Source organism: Glycine soja, chromosome 14 (genome assembly GCF_004193775.1).
Source record: "Glycine soja cultivar W05 chromosome 14, ASM419377v2, whole genome shotgun sequence".
In the NCBI taxonomy this organism is placed as follows: Eukaryota; Viridiplantae; Streptophyta; class Magnoliopsida; order Fabales; family Fabaceae; genus Glycine; species Glycine soja.
Window position 1 is genome coordinate 3,436,528 of NC_041015.1, and position 20,011 is coordinate 3,456,538.

Here is a 20,011-nt window from a genome sequence, read left to right on the forward strand (position 1 = left end):
AATTTTTTAATTAAGTTCTAATTATTTTTTTTTCAATTGGATACTAAATTTTATATTTATTTTTCAATTCTCGATAAACTGAAATTACTAGTTTTTTTTAATTAAATATAATATACTATTGCTCATTAGAAATCATTTTAAATATAGCTTTTAGAATAACTATTATGGAATTTAAAAAAATTTAATTATATTTTTTTGGCTGAGTGAGAAATTTTAATTGATAAGTATAAAAATATATTTAAGTCTTAAATTTATTAATTTTCTTAGAAAGTACTTTTCATTTATCGTAAGCAAGGGACATTTATAAGCGGACATGTGGATGATCCGGCCCATAGCTTCCGCCGTCCCCCAACTTGAGAGCTGCATTCTGCTTCCGATTCTCAAACTCAAAGGTATCTGTCTCTATCATATCATCGTGATTCCTCGTACTTTGTCAAATTCTATGTTCCTTTTGATTCAGTTTGCATTCTTAATTTTGTTTGTAAAGGAGACGAGACATGGCTTATGCTGCAATGAAACCCACTAAGCCCGGCTTGGAGGAGTCACAGGAGCAAATCCATAAGATTAGAATCACCCTTTCCTCTAAGAACGTCAAGAATCTCGAGAAGGGTATCTTTCCGTCATTCAATACTCAAATCCTACTCTTCTGTTATTTTTTCCCAATTATTTTTTATTTCTTAAATTAATTCATCGTGTTTTATTTTAATTTATTTGCTTAATGATGGTAGTTTGTGCTGACCTGGTTCGTGGTGCCAAGGACAAGCATCTCAGGGTGAAGGGACCTGTTAGGATGCCAACTAAAGTTCTTAACATCACCACCAGAAAATCCCCCTGTGGTGAAGGTAATTTTTTGTTTAAATTGGTATTTATAAACTTCATTTGTATGGGCTTCTTGCTTCCTACATTCTAACCACAATTTTAGCTTTATGATCTTATTTTGTATTTACATGTATTCCCTCCATATTGAATTTTATGTTTCAACTTTGGCTGTGCCTCTTGTTGGTGGTTTTAGAAATGTCATTAAGGTTGCCAAAAAGCATAGAATGTAATAAGAGCAATGTTGTTTTATTCTTAGGTTTTCTCATTGTCCCTATCTGTTTGCTGTCTTGGTGTATTTTGTTTTGGATATTATTTTCACTACTGCTTTTTTCCCAGGCACCAACACATGGGACAGATTTGAGCTGCGTGTACACAAAAGAGTCATTGACCTCTACAGTTCCCCTGATGTGGTTAAGCAGATAACCTCGATCACAATTGAACCTGGTGTCGAGGTTGAGGTGACCATTGCAGATGCTTGATTTTGGCATGCTAGTTGATTTTGTAATTTAGCCCCTTGGCTAGGAATATGTTGAGTCAAATACACCAGGGTTAATGCATTTCCTTTTGCCTTTTCAATTTTTGAAGTTGATTATTGTGGAAGGGGTATTGATTTGATCGATTATCTTTTGTTTTGTGTTTGTCGACTTTGAAGAATACCATGACAAATGCCATGAATCTTTCGTGTCAAATATTTTTAGCTTCAGATCGAGACTATGTGTTTGTTATATCGCAAATCTTATACTCAGGAAGAACAGCTAGTGTGACTAATTGTACTTTTGAATAAAAGACATAATAAGAACAGTGCATAATGTTATCGGATTGTTGCTGTAATTTTGACCATTTTCTGTTGAATAACTATTGTATTTGGTCTCGATGATAGGTAAAGGCACATTTTTCTAAATATAACTAGTAAACCCAATAATCCATAGTAATTTGATAAATATCTTAGTAAAAATTGTGTTGTTTTAATTTTTGCTTTTTAGCATAAAAGTTTATAGAGGAGTATTAAATATAATTAATAAGGTAGCTATTAAATGTTTGTTAATTTACCACTTAATTAAAAATGATCTTGCCGAACTAATTTCTGTAATTTAGTGTTCAACAAATATATTGAGGTTTTGGATTGAATGTTATATTGTGCATAGGTGTCTAGAGCTATATAGATGCAACTATTAGAGGTGTTGGAAGATGGTTTTTTTGAACCCAACAAAACTCATGTCATTGCACATAAAATCAAGACTTGAATACAATTTAGTATCAAATCATGAACTTGTGGGCTTAGACTCCCTTGCAAGGCAATGATCTACATGATTATCTCGCTTGACTGATAATGGCTGCAGTCTCAGATTGATGGAAGCTGCAAGAGTTGTTAAAGTCAAGCTCAATAGAAACATTATGCATAAATTACTGTTTTTGAGCCATTTGACAGCAGATAACAACGCCACTGCTTCAGCCTCTTGTGCAGGTGGGAGATGGGTTAAACATTGGTTTTATGCTTGCCTTATACACAACAACTCTAGATGCAATCCAATTGTTCGAGGTATTTTGCAGATGGGTTAAAGATTGGTCTTATGCTTGCCTTTTTATCAACTCTAGATTTTATTTGGGACAATGCTTAGAATTCAAATACCATGCCAGACTCAGTTTTGAGTATGTTCAGGTTTTAGTGAGATGCGACTTAGTTGGCTTGAAGTTTTGGTTAGCCAAAATAAGATGGATTTGGTGCATTTTGTTTATAGCTTATTTTAATGAAATAATTGTATGTTTCCTTCCGTTATTTGAATGAACTTTTAAGATAAGTAGTTTTTTTTATTAAAAAAAACAATTATGTTGAATCACACTTGTTATTGAGTTGTCATTTCATTTAATTAGTTTTTACATTTTATTTGAATCAATCATATTAGGTGTGGCAACAGAGGGCTTTAGGCATAAAAAGCTCAAGGCCGTTGCTTCCTCCAAAAACTTGTTTCCTGTACTTTTTTTACTTTTGGATTGATTAATTTTAAATGTAAAATTATATTTTGGAGGAAATTATTTAACGCATCACAGTATTTGCTTGGGAGGCCATTACGAATGCAATTGGGATGCATCAAAGCAAATACTGTGATGCATAAATAATTACGTATTTGGATTGGTTAAACGTTTCCCTAGCATAGGTGCAGGAAACAACAGCATACCGAAGCTCAAATAGAAGCATACTATGCTAGGGATATTGCTACATCCACCCTGTGAAATTGCTGATTTCACAATTTTTCCATTTTATCCTTATGTAAAAGAGAAACGAATCAACTAATCTGTAAGACTATACAGAATATCCATATAAGCCCAATCTGTAAATTTTCTTTTTAATTTTTTTTCAAAAATATGTTTTACGAATTAATTTAAAATTAATGGCCCAAATAGCCTGTAACTTTCAGGTTAACTAACTGATAGGTCAATTATGTTATAAAATAAATAATATTGCTATATAACACTAAAATTTATAATGTATATTTAATGCTCATGTAAATTTAAATAATAAATTTTGTAACAATTAATTTTGATATAACTCATACGAATTATTTAATTCGTATATTTCTTTTATAAATAAAAAATATTTACTATTAAAAAAAATTAATTTATTAATAAATTAAAAAAACATATGAATTAGCTAATTGAAAATTTTTATAAAAAAAATACTTACGGATTACGTGATCTGTATGAGTCATACATATTAACTTATACGGATTATATAATCCATGAGTTAACCGTATGACTTATACAGATCACGTAATCTGTATGAGTTATATGAATTATATAATCCGTAAAAAAGAAAACACTTAAGAGTATTTTTAGAATTTTGTTTTAATGCTGGGTGTAATATATGTTGGGTGCACCTAGCAAACCCCCTATGCTAGTTTAGATAAAGTTTGTTCCCACCGTTGGGCTCATCAGGTTGACCCAGTAATGGGTTAGGTAGGTACAAGCAAATTTGGGTCGAATCATTTACTTCTTGGGCGCATCAAATTTCTGAGTATCATTTTCTTTTGCAACTCATGCTTTTATTGTTCGTTTATATAAAAAAAAGTGATAATTTTTTTTTAATAAGTTTTATTATCTTTCGTAACTATTTTTTATTATTATTCGGTTATAAGAAATTATATTGAGTTATGCTTTTATGAGATGTAAAACACGAGTTTTAAGGAAAGATAGGAGTTATAAGAAATGAAAAGTTTTTTTAGGACAGAACATGTAATTTTACTTTGCATTTTTGAAACTTGCACCTAAGCAAAAATAATTATGTGAAAAAAAAAACAATACTATTAACTTATGTATTAAAATAACGTCTCAATATTACACGCATAAGAAATTATATTTATATTATAAATAGATAGGAGGAAATGTTCATGGTTTCGTGTAATTAAACAATCCCGCAAGTGAAAATTTGGTGAGATATACATGGAAGGAGACAAAAAGGTCTCCCTGAATAATGTTTTTGCCTATTCACCGAACTGAACTGAACTTTAAAATAATCAGTGCCATAACGTGCAAACTGACATTTCAAAACTAATAGAAGTTAGCAGTAATCAACAATCATGCCCATTATCAACTTCCTTATTGCATATCTTAAGATAGCAACGCCTATTAGTTTTGGGATAAGGATATTTCTTTCTTTTGTCAGAAACACTTAAAAGTATATTGGTAGATTTGGGATGACTTGCTTGAATCAAAGATTAAGGTTAAAGCACATGCAGTTGCATGAATTGGAATGACAATTGAAATATGAGCTTGAGCAAGAGTTAGTTTTAAAATTGGCAGGAAAGTTGATGCTTAGAATAGAGTATTTCAAAGGTAGGATTTTAGGGGAAAGGAGTCATGTGAGGCAGCTTTTGCCCTTCATGAAATACTAATTCTACCATGCAGATTGAAAAGGAAAAATCATTGGATTTGTTGCATTGGAATCATTAAAATGTGATAATTTTTTTAAGAAATCTTTATCATTTTACATATTTGCTTTAAAATTTTTATAAATTTAAATTGCTATTCAAGTGTAAAAATTTGTCGATACAAGCACACCCCTGGTTTTAGGCTGGGGGTTCAAAGTCATGAAACATATTGAGATTTAATGAAATATTGAATGCTAGCTCATGTCATCTCTATTGAATTTGTCAACTCTATTTTTTTTTCTCTTTCTTCTTGAATTTATTTTGTTTAAACGTTTGATATATCATCAATACCATTCATTTGTACCCAGAAACTTACTATCAAACAAACTCATTCCAATTAATAATTTGTTTAATACATCTGATATCATCAATCCAGTTAATTTGTACCCTGAAAAGAAACTTATTAAGTATTATGAAACAAACTCCTTTCAATTAATTTGTATTAAGAAGAATTCTCTCATCTCATAAATGATAAGTTCAGATGGACACACCTACATATATCCATCTAGCTCTATTCAGGAACACACTCTTTCTCACTTGGATATATCATCACATCACACTAGGAAAATTTGTTTTCCACATCCTCTACTGTTGTTTCTGAAAAAAGTATTACCGTCATGGAAGTTCTGATTGCCATTTTCTTCGTATTATACTTGGTTTCGCATTGTTCTTGTAGCAGAATACGTGAAGCTGCTATAAACCTGTACACTTTCAATGTGATGGATTATGGAGCTATCGGAGATGGCCTCACAGATGATTCTCAAGTAAATCATTTTGTTAGACTTTTTTGTTTAAAATTGAATAATTTATTTTTTGGCGAAGTGCACTAGTTTATCGTATCCATCATCAAATTTTGCTTGTTACTATAATACAAGGCTTTTCTAAAAGCTTGGAGTATGGTTTGTGCAATGAAAAATGGTGCTGCAACCCTCAAGGTGCCTCCCGGGAAAACATTCATGTTGAAACCTCTTCAATTCAGTGGTCCCTGCAGTTTCTCTTCGGTTCATTTTCAGGTAAAACTCTGTGCCCACATATAAGATTAAGAGAGTCACACAAAAAAGTATTATCCTCATGCAATTCCACTAGAGTCATTGGATTATTTCATTTTCTTAGATATGAATCTTTGATTTAATGTGTATAAAAGCTTGAAGGAGATGTTGTTGCACCAAAGAGCACTGAAGCATGGAAGGGTCAGGACTCTAGCAAGTGGATTGATTTTTCGAACGTCGATGGCCTTATAATCGATGGAGGTGGACAAATCGACGGCAGTGGTTCTGTCTGGTGGAATTCTTGTAAAGTGAGTTTTACTTTTATTGTATTTCTTACATTCATATTCAAAATTGGGATATAAGAAGCATCCTTGGAGTTTTTTTTTACTTTATTAATGTTGTTTTATTTGCAGGTGAAAAGCTGCTCAAGACCAACTGTAAGATATATATGTGCTCAATTTTTGTGGTGCAATGGAGTTGAAATTTTTCTGCATAAATCATTTATCTATGTTATGCAGGCCCTGTCTATTCAGAACTGCAACAACCTCCAGCTAACTGGGACTCGTCATCTCAATAGTGCAAGAAACCATATATCTATAAATAATTCTAATCACACACACATATTCAATGTCACTATCACTGCACCTCAAGATAGCCCAAACACTGATGGAATTGACGTTTCTCAATCAAGCTACATTCTAATTCAGCGCTCAACCATTGCAACGGGTAAGAGGCATTGAAAACATTCTTGACATTCAAGGCCATATATAGTAATGAAAATATATGCCAGTTCATATACTAATTTAAAGCTTAATTTCATTTTAATAGGAGATGACTGCATCGCCATGAAAAGTGGCACATCATATGTTAACATTACTGGTATAACTTGTGGACCCGGCCACGGTATAAGGTACAAATACATTTTCATCATGCAAATTTGATTCAATCAATGGAAATCTGTCTCATCTCTCTTCCTTTTGGCCATGCGTTCAGTGTTGGAAGCCTTGGGAAAAAAGGAACTTGTCAAACAGTGGAGCATGTTCATGTAAACAACTGCAACTTCAAGGGAGCAGATAATGGAATGAGGATAAAGACATGGCCGGTACGTAGAAATATATATTGATTAAAGATAAGATATTATTTTCTGTAAATACACAGTTAGTTAAGGAATTAATATTAATTCCATTTTCCCTTCCTACAGGGTGGATGCGGGTATGCAAGAAATATCAAGTTCGAGCATATCCTACTTACAAATACCAAAAATCCTATAATTATTGACCAGGATTATGAAAATGTACAGAATGAAGACAAAAAACAGGTTACACTTGGTTGAGTCATTAGCATAGCAGTATAGAGAGATATCTATAACAAAGTTTTAATGTGTTTTTGGAATATGATCATACAGACATCTGAAGTTCAAATAAGTGGCGTGACGTATCGTTGTGTCAATGGAACTTCTAATAGTGAGACAGCCATCATTTTGAATTGCGGTGCGGGTGCAGGGTGCACTGATATCTTCATGGATGTAGTCAACATAACCTCAACGTCATCAGGATCAAACGTTCATGCATCCTGCAACAATGCTCATGGAGTTGCTGCTTCTACTTCACCTCCTGTGTCTTGCTTGTCACAGTAACCTAGCTCAGTTGTTTTCGTAGCTGCATCGCCCATTTCGGTTTCTAAAATGGCCTGGAATTTCTTTTTCTCTAAGAGATTATGTTGCTTTTATTTCATCAAGAATGTACAATATAGAAACTCAAGACTACAATGAAAAATAGAATGTTTTTCTGAGTAGCACTCAACATGTCTTGTTTTATTCCATGTAAAAAAAAAGACCAACAAACATCTGAAAACATATTATTATTTAAGAACACAATATTACACAGCACAGCGATAAAGATTTTCTATTTCTAATTTTATCTATGAATAACCAGTTCCAACATTTTATCTATGAAGAGACAGACTACAAACGAATAAACTGAGCGCTTATTGCATCGGCCATAATAGTATGATAGACGCCATTGTGATTTGTGAGGCACTCTTCCAAAATCTTCATATCACGATTCACGATCGTCTTTAGCTTCCAGTTTGGCGAGAAAATCTGCAACAGCTTGCTTCCCCTCCCAGAGAGTGTGAGGAAGATTAACATTCAATAATTGTATCAATAAAATCTTATATTATTGTATCAATAATCCTATAAATTTCAATAAAAAAAATATATGATAATGCTTTGATTCAGATTCTCTTTTCTTCTCCATTCTCCCTGGTTTCCATTATTAAATTTATATTAAGTACTAATTTGTTTTATTTTACTTTTAGTTAAAATAAATAAAAAGGAACAGGATGTCTACCTCTTCACTATTTTCTTATATTTGGATTAAGTTGTACTGTTACAAAAAATTAAATAAAGAAGTAAGAAAAACAATATAGTAATTTTAATCATCATTATATTAAGATTTTAAAGTTTTTGTTACTAATTTACTATTTTAAAATACCAATTCTTCAAAATCTAAAACGCCACTATGAAAAACACAATTATATTATAAAATATTTATTAATAAATTAATTTTTTGATATAATATTAATTTAATATTGTTTTTTAGATGATTAATTTGATAATATTTATTTTTTCTTAAAAAAATATTTTTTTTGTTGAGTTGTCCTGGAAAAGGTAGCCAGAAGGTCATTTGGCAGATTCCTTTCTCAACCTGTGGATCTCAATCTCATACTCATTCTTTCTTTGTCCTCCCATACATAACCACACAAACAAACCCTAATTGCATTTTCTTATCCCAATCTCTCTGCTCCCGCTTCGCTTCATCACTCTTCTCAAGGTATTTTACAATCTCTCTCCCATTCCTTTTCCCTATATTTCCTCCTCTTAATTAGATCTTTTATTTTATTTTTTCTTTTTTTCCCTTTTGATCACATCAAACTTCAATCATTCTTATTTCCCCCTAATTCCATTGGAGGTTTTAGGATTCCTCCCCCTCCCTTAATTTGGAGATCGATTGTTGCTAGGCTTAGGGTTAACTTCAAGGTTCCCGATTCGTTATTTTTCTCGGCTTCGGTTTGGGAATTTTGAATTTGTTAAGTTCTGGGGTTTGAGCTTTCAACCCTTTTGATTCATAGAGTAGGATCCTCTTTTTTTATGGCATTTGAATGCCCTAATGGTGCTGAGGTTTCTCAAAGTTTAGCACACTTTGTGGCAAATCCAGGCATAGGCATAGTTGAATCTAATCTCCAGCTTTGTCCCAAATCCTTCACTGAAGGAATAGCAACCTCAAAATTTGTGCCTGATACCAAACCTGAATCTGGGAAGGGTGTGAAGTTAAAGGGAGCATCCAAGATTAATTCCAAGAAAGGCATCAAAGCCCCTGTCAGTGCTTTGAACCAGTCCTCAATACCTGGTGATGTGGTTTTCAATTGTGGTTTGTCCATCACCGACCTTCCACCGGCATTGATATCCGAGATTCTCAATTGCCTTGATCCCAAGGATCTTGGTGTTGTTTCGTGTGTCTCCCCGATTTTACAAAGAGTTGCGTCCGAGCACCATGCTTGGAAGCAATTCTATTGTGAAAGGTGGGGACTTCCGGCAGCTTCCTTGGCTGTGGGTTCAGGTGTTGTGGATGATGACAAGTCATGGAGGGAACTTTTCGTGGAAAGGGAGTTTAGGAGTAAGACTTTTATGGGACAATATAGTATTGATGTGCTGTATGGACATACTGAAGCAGTTCGGACTATTTTCCTATTGGCTTCTGCGAAGCTCATATTTACCTCTGGGTATGACTCTGTGGTGAGAATGTGGGACATGGAGAATGGGTTGTCAATTGCATCATCACGACCCCTAGGCTGCACCATCCGTGCCGTTGCTGCAGACAGAAAACTATTGGTTGCTGGTGGTACTGGTGGATTCATTCATTGTTGGAGGGCTGTTGAAGACCTGCCTCACTCATTTGAATTTAGAGCCACACAAAACCAAAATACTGAGGTTCGACTCTGGGGACATGAAGGTCCTATAACTTCACTTGCTTTAGACTTGACAAGGATTTACAGTGGTTCATGGGACACGACTGTTAGAGTGTGGGACCGTCATTCAATGAAGTGTACTGCAGTGTTGAGGCACAGTGATTGGGTCTGGGCACTTGTCCCTCATGATACTACTGTTGCCAGCACATCAGGTTCAGATGTGTATGTTTGGGATACTGATAGTGGGACTTTGGTGACCATTGTCCATAATGCTCATGTTGGTAATACTTATGCTTTGGCACGGAGCCATACAGGGGACTTCCTTTTTACTGGAGGTGAAGACGGTGCAATTCACATGTATGAGATTGTTAATGATGGCTATGAGTCTAAAGCTTGGCATGTTGCTGTTTGGGTTCCTCACTCGGCTGCTGTGTATTCTCTTGCCTTTGAGTTTCCATGGCTTGTTTCCGCATCAAGTGATGGCAAGCTGGCTCTAATTGATGTGAGAAAGCTGTTGAAGATTAGCAAGCGAGCTCTGGGGAAGAGAGTCTCAAAGGTAAAGCATTTGGGTGGAGACATAGTAGAGCCTCCACAGAGGATGTTGCACGGATTTAAGAGCAATCTTTTCTCTGTGGATATAGGAGCTGAACGAATTGTCTGTGGAGGTGAAGAAGGTGTTGTCAGGATCTGGAATTTCACAGAAGCTTTGGAAATTGAACGGAGAGCCCGTGCATTAAGAGGAATACGATTAGACAACAGAATGAGGCGACGGAAACTCCAGACAGAGCTGAGCAATAAAAGTGGTCGGAGTGATCAGTGTTCAGTTGCAGCGAAGAAGAATGCTGTCACTTGTATTTGGCCCAAACGTGGTATGAGTGGAAAGTTGAAAGCATAGTGACTGAGGCAGTCTAATGTTTGCTTATATGCACCAATTATCAATCCTTATTTTTTTTTTTACAAAATTGATATATAGAATATTTTAGTTTCAAGCAGGTAAACTGACGTGACCAATTTTAAGTTCTCTTTACGTATTATGATATGATTAGTTTCTGTAGGTAATGATCAGATCAGACTACACCACTCTACATTTCTATTTGTACGATTCTGAAAATGATAGTGTTTCTTTCCAAGAATTGTTTTTACAATTTTACACAAGCTGATTCTCCTAGAATTCTATATGATGTGCATTTGATAACTCAGTATTGACATTCGACCATTGATTTAAACAGATTCAGGATGTGCTTTTGTCTTGATAGAATGAATGCAGGAGTGGGCTCAATGATTCTTGCTTCTGAGTTCTATGAAACTAATAGACGCACGGGAAGCTATGGTAGTAATACGGGAAGCTGGGGTAGTCATAGATAGTCGTTTATGTTTGATGATGATCTTATTCTTAGATATGCTCGTTACTCTCCGAATCAATTTGTTCAGTCTAATATTTTCGAAGTTAAACTATTTATTTGGTCTATATAGTTGTCTATCAAACTAAGTTTAGTCCATACACTAGAAGACTATAAGTTTTATATATGTTAAGTCTTGGTTCCTATTGCCAACACAAGAGAACGTTTTTTGACTAAAATTTCTACAAAACTTACAACATTTTTTGTATATGGATTAAAATGTAAAATAAACCACTATAAGTATCAAGTGAATAGTATAACATGTTTTTAATCTCGTGGATGTGTGTAACAAACCACCAATCATTAGAAGGAAGAAAGAAGCAATTGGCTTCAGTTTTTTGTTTTGCAGAGAGTAGTGTCTATATGATAGGCGTATCATATTTACCAAAATATCACCAGGTTACACGTACAAGTTTTGAGAGTGCTTACGTACTCTTCACGAAAGAAATGCTCTGACCCCACTTCTACAAACTATAAGCTGGTGTTTATCAATAACAGAAATCATTAAAGTTTATTACCCTAAGTCAGATTAGATTCGAATTATTTGTATTTGAAAATATTATAGAAGATGTTTTGTAAAGAAAATTAATAAATACGGAATTTTCTTTGCTTTCCTTGTTAGAGTTGGAGCATAGCAACAACCTTGGTGAATTCTCATCTTATTCTTTGGAATACTTATTACTTTCTAATAACAAACTATAAGGTAATTTTCCAAATTCAATATTTGAACTCCAAAATCTTAACTATTTGAGTTTGTCACCAAACTGACTTGAGTGATCATCTTGGAATTCCATCAATTTTCAAAGTTCAAAAATCTGAATTACCTTAACCTTTCTCACAAAACTTTGATAGCACCCATGACTATACATCTTATCCAACCTTCAATACTTATATTTATTAAAATTTAAAGTAAATAATTAATAATATATTAAATCTAGGTGGTAGTGGTCAAGCAGCATCTTACGTTTCTACTCCCCAACACACACAAAGGAACAAACGTTTGAAGGAAAAACGGGACACACTGCAGACTTGGTCCTTTAAAGACTGTGGAAATGCTCCATTTCCATACAAACGGTCATCCCTCAAGTCTCAACCATAATTCTCATTTTGACAATGACAACATGGTTAGACTTTCGATTGTTCTAATAATTCATGACTTAATGTTCCTGTAACTTTACAATGCAAGTTGTATGAAGCATCTTGTATCTGTCGAAGAAAAATTACAAGTAACTAATAATGCATTGTGACGTCTCCTACGTACATAAAACGCTGTTTACTTTATGACTATAGCGTCTTTGTCTTGGACGTGATATTGAGTGCTCATTGCTTTTTAACTTTCTTTTGAGCTAGTTCCGTTTCAAACTTGAGCCTACAATGACATGGGTAGATAGAAGAATAATAAAATATTAGTTAAGCTAATAATAAAATTCTTCTTTATTAGTTTTGGTTAAGCTAATATATATATTAAGTGACGTACGTAATGTGATAGGAAGAAAAATAAAGATAAAAATAATATGTGTCAATTATGTTTTAGCAAAAATAAAATATTAAAAAATGGTTGCTCTTTGTTTTTTACTTTTGGTGCCGGCTCAATATAATTGTGATCCAAAGTATAAAAATAAAATATAATCATTTTACAAGTTTCTATTAAAGAATTATCGAACATGTTACTTGTCATTAAAAAATAAGAACTAGATAAATAACAAAATACTAAGGAATTTACTTGATTGATACTAGACCAACCTTTTTTTTTTTTTTTTTACGGATGATAGATTAAACTTTAAAAATATTAATGTAGTCATAAAATTATTGGAGAACTAAGGTGATGATGAAGAAATCTTAAAAGATAATTTTTAACTGACTTTTTGAAAAAGAAAACTAGCACGATAATATATAAATATTTATAATTTTTAATTGTTGGTTATATAAAAAATTATCCAAATAACAGAAAATTATTTTGATAATGATTTACAAATATATTATTATATTAATATCAATAGAATAAAATTAAACATTCACTAAATATTAAAAAAGTAAAAATATTTCTTAATTGAATAAAAAGAAAATAACAGATATAATAATTAATTTTATAACAAGAGAAAAAAAAATAAAGGTAAAAATAAATAAAGGAACAAATACATAATGAAACCATTTGAAGGAGCGTAGGCTATAAATTGAAGTTTGTGAATTGAATTGCTTTTTATCCAAAATCCTCTATTTTTGTTCTTCAGTTTAAAGGATGAATATCAATAACAGTCTTTGCTGGCTTCTGATCCCATACTTTTTCTTCCTTCTTCTTCCTCTTTCTGCTAAACATCTTACTTAGTTTGAACAGAAAATGAAAATGTGCCAATGACAACAACATCATATTTAAAACTAATTAATTTTAATTAAAATTTTATCTAACTTTTGATTTTAAATCATAAACTATATAGAAAAAATGTTTTTTATGAAATATAATTAAAAATTATTATAATATTTGTTCCTCTCAATTAAATTTTCAAATTTGACATACTATTTTAATAAAATGACGTGTCTAGATTCAAGTAATTTATTTATCTCTATAATTTTTTATTTAATAAAATTGATTATTTATTATTATTAATAATGAGAACATTTATTATTTTTATTTATACATACTATATGTTTTTTTTTAAAATCATTTTATCCTCTTTAGTATCATACATGAGTACACAAAATTAATGATATGTAAATACTTCAAACTTCAAACAAAATTTTATTAATTATTCTAATTAAAGGTTAACATGATCTGTGAAAATCTACTCAACCTCAATAAAAAGGATTTAGTTAACATAATAAAAATTGAAGAGAAAAAAAGAATTCTATAAATTCTTAAAGGCACACGAGTAAGTTATTACATTGAGACTCAAACTCATACTAATTAACTTGAGAATAGAAGTTCTTTTAAGTACAGCTAACATCCTTTTTTTTTTTATATCAAAGGACCACCATCAATGAACTGCATTTAGCATGATAAAAAATTATTGTACACCACCGCCAAAATCTTATTTAGAATAACACTCCAAATAATCATATATATATATATATATATATATATATATATAAATATTTACTATCATATATCTATCAAAATTTAAATTAAATAATTAATAATATATTAAATGTTGATGATAGTGGTGAAGGAGCAGGTTAAGTTTCTACTCCCCAACGCACACGGAGAACAAACGTTTAAAGGAAAAGTGGGATACACTGCGGACTTTGTTTAAAGACTGTGGAAATTAATACTCCATTTCCATGCAATGACAAGACATTTACGCGGTTTCTAATAATTCATGATTTAATCTTCTTGTAAATTTGCAATGCAAGTTTTATCAAACACATGAATTTATTTTATCTTCTATTTGTTTATAATTTAAGTATATTATATTTATATTTTTTTTATAAATTTTATTGGTGTATTTTGTGAGAAATTGTGTTAAGAATGTTTTTTCTAAAAAATCTTTTTATGAATTTATCATCTTATAAATAGACAATTTATTATATAATATATATTACATATTTTAATTTCATTATATTTTTTTTAAGGATAACTTATGTTTTATTTGTAGAGTTGTATAATTTTGAATGATAAATTATACAATTTATAATTACAGTTAATTATTTCAACTCAATTTTTTGGTTCATAAATATATAAATAGTAGTGAGATCTTAAGAGATAATTTTTAACTGATTTTTTGAAAAAGAAAAGTAGTGTGATAACATATAAATATTTAGACTTTTTAATTGTTGGCAATATAAAAAATTATCCAAATAACAGAAAGTTATTTTGATAATGATTTACAAATATATTATTATATTAATATCTAAAAGAGAAAAAATAAAGGAAGAAGAAGCTAGCAAACAGTTGAATCAAAATAAAAGCCCGAGAGGCAGCGTAGGCTATAAATAAAAGTTAGTGAATAGAATTGTTTGTATCCATATGCAATCCTCTCTAGTTTTGTTCTTCTGTTAAAGGATGAATATCAATAACATTCTTTTCTGGCTTCTACTCCCATACTTCATCTTAGCTTCTTCTTCCTCTTCCTCTTTCTGCAACCACCATGACACCTCTGCCTTACTACTTTTCAAAAACTCATTTACTCTCAACACTTCACTTTATAATTCACTTTATTATTATAGTCCTTGGCTTCATGATTCCAGTTTTTATTCAAAGACAGAATCATGGAAAAACGGAACAGATTGTTGTGAGTGGGAGGGGGTCACGTGCGACACCATCTCAGGTCACGTGATTGGTCTTGACCTTAGCTTCAGTAATCTTCAAGGTCAACTCCATCCCAACAGCACCATCTTCAGCCTAAGACACCTTCAACAACTCGACCTATCCCTTAATGATTTTTCAGGCTCTTCATTATCTTCTGCAATTGGTGATCTCGTCAATCTCATGCATCTAAATTTGTTATACTCTCAAATCAGTGGTGACATTCCATCCACAATCTCTCATTTGTCCAAATTACTGTCACTTCAACTCGGTGGCGACCAGAGAATGAGAGTTGATCCATACACATGGACAAAACTCATTCAAAACGCAACTAATTTAAGAGAGCTTTATTTAGAGGGCGTGGACATGTCTTCTATCGGAGGCAGCTCTTTGTCATTGCTAACCAATCTGTCTTCCTCTCTCATCTCTCTTATTCTTGGAGACACCAAATTGCAAGGGAATCTATCGAGTGACATCCTCTCTTTACCCAATCTTCAAACACTATCTTTGAGTGATAATGAAGACCTGGGAGGTGAACTTCCAAAGTCCAACTGGAGTACTCCACTAAGCGACTTGTGTCTCTCTCATACCGCTTTCTCGGGAAACATTCCCGATTCCATTGGCCATTTGAAATCTCTTAAAGGACTATATATGGGGAGTTGCAATTTTGATGGACTGATTCCCTCATCATTGTTTAATCTAACTCAACTCTCCAGTATAGATCTATCGATTAATAAATTAGTTGGCCCCATTCCATATTGGTGTTATTCTTTGCCTTCCTTGTTCGAGTTGTATCTTAGCAACAACTACCTCACGGGGTCAATTGGTGAATTCTCATCTTATTCTTTGAAATACTTGTCACTCTCTAATAACAAACTGCAAGGTAATTTTCCAAATTCAATATTTGAACTCCAAAATCTTACTCATTTGTGGTTGTCATCAACTGACTTGAGTGGTCATCTGGACTTTCATCAATTTTCAAAGTTCAAAAATCTAAATTACCTCGATCTTTCTCAAAATAGTCTTCTCTCTATTAACTTTGATAGTACCGCTGACTATTATCAATTTGCAAAGTTCAAAAATCTAAAGTACCTCGATCTTTCTCAGAATAGTCTTCTCTCTATTAACTTTGATAGTACCGCTGACTATTTCTTACCCCCCATCCTTCAATCCTTATATTTATCTTCCTGTAATATTAATAGTTTCCCTAAATTCATAGCACCACTTCAAAATCTTATCCAACTAGATCTTTCTCATAACAGCATTCGTGGAAGCATTCCCCAGTGGTTTCATGAGAAGCTCTTGCACTCCTGGAATAACATTAGTTATATTGACCTCAGTTTCAACAAGTTGCAAGGAGATCTCCCAATTCCACCCAATGGAATTGAATACTTTTTAGTCTCAAATAATGAGCTGGCCGGGAACATTCCTTCAGCAATGTGCAATGCAAGCTCCCTCAAAATACTCAACTTGGCTCAAAACAACTTGACAGGCCACATTCCACAATGTCTCGAAACATTTCCTTCTCTTTGGGCATTGGATTTGCAAAAGAACAACCTTTACGGAAACATACCTGCGAACTTTTCTAAGGGAAATGCATTGGAGACTATAAAGTTGAATGGCAACCAATTGGACGGACAATTACCTCGGTGTTTGGCCCACTGCACAAATTTGGAAGTTTTGGACCTGGCAGACAATAACATAGAGGATACATTTCCCCATTGGCTAGAAAGCCTCCAGGAGTTACAGGTACTCAGTTTGCGATCAAATAAGTTTCATGGTGTCATCACTTGTTTCGGTGCCAAGCATCCATTTCCCAGGCTCAGAATTTTTGATGTGTCAAATAACAATTTTAGTGGGCCCTTGCCAGCATCATACATCAAGAACTTCCAAGGAATGGTGAGTGTGAATGACAGCCAAACTGGTTTGAAATATATGGGTAACGACAGTAGCTATAATGATTCAGTAGTGGTAGTAATGAAAGGTCAATACAAGGAGCTAAAGAGGATATTAACTATTTTCACAACCATTGATTTATCAAATAACATGTTTGAAGGAGAACTTCCGAAAGTCATTGGAGAATTGCATTCTCTCACAGGGCTTAACCTTTCGCACAATGCAATCACTGGTACCATTCCACGATCCTTGGGTTATTTAAGAAATTTGGAATGGTTGGACCTCTCGTGGAACCAGTTGAAAGGAGAGATTCCAGTGGCTTTGATCAATTTGAATTTTCTGGCTATGTTGAACCTTTCACAAAACCAGTTTGAGGGTATCATACCTATAGGTGGACAATTTAACACATTTGGAAATGATTCCTATGCTGGAAATCCAATGCTATGTGGATTCCCTTTGTCAAAATCCTGCAATAAGGATGAAGATTGGCCACCACATTCAACATTTCAGCTTGAAGAATCAGGATTTGGCTGGAAAGCTGTAGCAGTGGGATATGCATGTGGGTTTCTATTTGGAATGCTTTTGGGATATAATGTTTTCATGACTGGCAAACCACAATGGCTCGGGAGACTTGTTGAAGGTGTGCTTAATTAATGAAGAGTGGGAAGGACAATTCATAGGGGAAGGAAATAGTTTATCCTTAGTTTAATATGGTTTTTTGTGTGTGTCTGTATGTTTTTTGTAATTTTAACTTGTGTCCTTTGTGTAACAAATCTTATCTCTCTTGACTCGAGTGATGTATTTCAAGTTGTTTACAAATAAGAAAAAAATGTGATGATCGTAGATATCAAAATGAGTGCATGGTCATCCCATGTGATGATATTGACCCAAAAACTTTGATTCTAATCTCCAAAGACAAAAACTTGTTAGCCACCACTTTATGTCAAGCATGCCATAGTACGAGCTAATATTAAAACTGGACTTTTAATTTAAAAATTGGTTTCCCCTACCCTTATTATATACTTTCTCCAACAAATGAAAGCAAAAAATGATGAAGTTTTAACAGTAATCCAACCAAATTTGCACTTACATTTTAATGTATATGAGGATATTAACTACTTAACTACCTTCGCAACTATTGACTTATGTTTGTCACTTCTTCTCAAGATAACGTTTTAAAAGTAATCCAACTAAATTTGCACACAAATTTAAGGTGTTTGACTTAAAACCTTCTTTAAGTGTATCCTTATAAAAACAAATATTGAGTTGACATAATATTAGCTAAAAGATTTTGATTCTTAGCTCTAAAGTTAAAAATTTAGAAGCAAGAGCTTATAGCAAGGAAGGTTGATCCTCAAGTTCTATGAACTCAGGATAAAATATGAAATAAAATTCTTTTATATTTAAGTATTTAAGAATAGACACATAATATCATAAAAAAATATATATTTTATTTCACTAAAAATATAACATAATTTTAATAAAAAATATCATACATTTTTATTTATTTAAGTTACTCTTAAATTATTATCTATTTTTCAATTTATATTTCTAAAAAAAGTTACATACATATAAATATTTATATATAAAATAGATATAACAAAAAAATAGATCGAAATGTGAAACATATTTTATCCTTTAAGAAAAGAAAAACTTATATATAAAAAAGATCAAACACTACTTGGGTCAAATTTATATGACTAAAAACATTTTATTTACATTGCTACACATTTGTATATGATATCTCTGTAACGGAAATTTAACATTAGAACAAAATTTGACTGATTTTATGCAAAAGCAATTGGCCAATACCTCAAAGGGCCGCAGATTAGCTTGATTAAAATGATTCACTGAAAAAAGACACTATGGACAGTAAAATTGTTACAAGATCTTACATATTTCAGAACAGATGGTTTTTGGATATAACAGTAATTTCAGAGCTCATAGCCGACGGGAATAGCCAGAACCTCCACATTTATTGCAGAATATCAATCCTATAAAGTGGAAACACACGCATAAACAGAAAGAACCATATAAAGGCCTAAAGTAAGCCATTCAGTCACACACCAACAGTAAACAAATTCTTATAGGTGGTAAATAAAAAGGAATTGAATCCAAGTAAAAGAATGCACAATATAAGCAATCATAATAATTTGTTTTATGCATATGAGAACAGAAAGAGATACCTGAACCCTTGCATACTTTACAGTTAATTAACCTCATTTCTTGCTTCATCTTGCCATCGTTGCATATGAGATTTTAACATGAAAAACACTACGCATTTGATTGATATGACAAAACATGAAGAGGAGGGAAATTGTTACTATTTTCCATCCTCTCACTATCCACGTGCTCAATCAAGCAGAACCCAGGTATCCACATAAATAGTGTGATATCCTGGCTCCTAATATGTTAAAATGTTCCTCATATTCTTGGTATAAAGCCTTAATAATTTCGTAAATAATCAACATAATGCATAGCACATCAATGTTTTGGCTCAAATGCAGAAAGATAATTACCGTTGCCAGCACACACCGGATCACCCAGCAAAATCCCATCACTCATTAGCAATCACAAGCATCAACTTTGAACCACAATGTCATGTCAGAAAGTAGCATACACACTTCCGTCAGCAGCCTTGGGTTGTTGGTGGGTTTGCGTTGTAGTTTGGAGGGGAATTGGGGAATAGAGCGAGAAGGTGTGGAAGAACATGGACAAAGATCAACAGAGGCTTTAGAAGAACAAGATAGACGAAGAGGATCAAGAGTGTAG

At 32.8% G+C, this 20,011-nt stretch overlaps 4 protein-coding genes and 1 long non-coding RNA gene across 6 annotated transcripts; 4 read left to right on the plus strand and 1 right to left on the minus strand.

The window, feature by feature from the left end:
- The first annotated feature begins 280 nt into the window (after nucleotides 1-280).
- On the plus strand, nucleotides 281-1,650 carry LOC114383637 (40S ribosomal protein S20-2-like). The gene is made up of 4 exons (XM_028343350.1): nucleotides 281-392; nucleotides 488-609; nucleotides 729-842; nucleotides 1,156-1,650. The coding sequence occupies exons 2-4, from the start codon at nucleotides 498-500 to the stop codon at nucleotides 1,296-1,298; spliced, it is 369 nt and encodes a 122-aa protein (XP_028199151.1). The 5' UTR covers nucleotides 281-392; nucleotides 488-497; the 3' UTR covers nucleotides 1,299-1,650.
- A 3,660-nt stretch (nucleotides 1,651-5,310) lies between these two features.
- LOC114385248 (probable polygalacturonase At3g15720) lies at nucleotides 5,311-7,510 on the plus strand. The gene is made up of 9 exons (XM_028345269.1): nucleotides 5,311-5,509; nucleotides 5,621-5,758; nucleotides 5,890-6,042; nucleotides 6,148-6,171; nucleotides 6,253-6,460; nucleotides 6,563-6,644; nucleotides 6,728-6,836; nucleotides 6,936-7,052; nucleotides 7,140-7,510. The coding sequence occupies exons 1-9, from the start codon at nucleotides 5,363-5,365 to the stop codon at nucleotides 7,368-7,370; spliced, it is 1,209 nt and encodes a 402-aa protein (XP_028201070.1). The 5' UTR covers nucleotides 5,311-5,362; the 3' UTR covers nucleotides 7,371-7,510.
- Nucleotides 7,511-8,407: 897 nt separating this feature from the next.
- Nucleotides 8,408-11,282, plus strand: LOC114383744 (F-box/WD-40 repeat-containing protein At5g21040-like). Of its 2 annotated transcripts, XM_028343478.1 has the most exons (2): nucleotides 8,408-10,572; nucleotides 10,933-11,282. In XM_028343478.1, the coding sequence occupies exons 1-2, from the start codon at nucleotides 8,886-8,888 to the stop codon at nucleotides 10,962-10,964; spliced, it is 1,719 nt and encodes a 572-aa protein (XP_028199279.1). In that variant the 5' UTR covers nucleotides 8,408-8,885; the 3' UTR covers nucleotides 10,965-11,282. The 2 variants fall into 2 exon arrangements, with proteins under 2 accessions (XP_028199279.1, XP_028199280.1); XM_028343479.1 differs by lacking the exon at nucleotides 10,933-11,282 and having other exon boundaries at nucleotides 8,409-10,853.
- Nucleotides 11,283-15,050: 3,768 nt separating this feature from the next.
- Nucleotides 15,051-18,133, plus strand: LOC114383743 (receptor-like protein 7). Its single transcript, XM_028343477.1, has one exon. The coding sequence runs from the start codon at nucleotides 15,101-15,103 to the stop codon at nucleotides 17,891-17,893; it is 2,793 nt and encodes a 930-aa protein (XP_028199278.1). The 5' UTR covers nucleotides 15,051-15,100; the 3' UTR covers nucleotides 17,894-18,133.
- Nucleotides 18,134-18,993: 860 nt separating this feature from the next.
- LOC114383745 lies at nucleotides 18,994-19,510 on the minus strand. Its single transcript, XR_003660593.1, has 2 exons — nucleotides 19,426-19,510; nucleotides 18,994-19,233 (listed from the first exon to the last, which is right to left on the minus strand). It is a non-coding gene; the product is annotated as an uncharacterized LOC114383745 (long non-coding RNA).
- Nucleotides 19,511-20,011: the final 501 nt, after the last annotated feature.

Excerpts from the sequence above, each read along its gene's own strand:
- LOC114383744 (XM_028343478.1), top strand. The coding sequence starts at position 8,886 with ATGGCATTTGAATGCCCTAATGGTGCTGAGGTTTCTCAAAGTTTAGCA. Across the intron at positions 10,573-10,932 it reads TTGTATTTGGCCCAAACGTG|ATTCAGGATGTGCTTTTGTC; the intron begins GTATGAGTGGAA and ends TGATTTAAACAG.
- LOC114383743 (XM_028343477.1), top strand. The coding sequence starts at position 15,101 with ATGAATATCAATAACATTCTTTTCTGGCTTCTACTCCCATACTTCATC.
- LOC114385248 (XM_028345269.1), top strand. The coding sequence starts at position 5,363 with ATGGAAGTTCTGATTGCCATTTTCTTCGTATTATACTTGGTTTCGCAT. Across the intron at positions 5,510-5,620 it reads GCCTCACAGATGATTCTCAA|GCTTTTCTAAAAGCTTGGAG; the intron begins GTAAATCATTTT and ends CTATAATACAAG. Across the intron at positions 6,837-6,935 it reads TGAGGATAAAGACATGGCCG|GGTGGATGCGGGTATGCAAG; the intron begins GTACGTAGAAAT and ends CCCTTCCTACAG.
- LOC114383637 (XM_028343350.1), top strand. The coding sequence starts at position 498 with ATGGCTTATGCTGCAATGAAACCCACTAAGCCCGGCTTGGAGGAGTCA. Across the intron at positions 610-728 it reads CGTCAAGAATCTCGAGAAGG|TTTGTGCTGACCTGGTTCGT; the intron begins GTATCTTTCCGT and ends TAATGATGGTAG. Across the intron at positions 843-1,155 it reads AAAATCCCCCTGTGGTGAAG|GCACCAACACATGGGACAGA; the intron begins GTAATTTTTTGT and ends CTTTTTTCCCAG.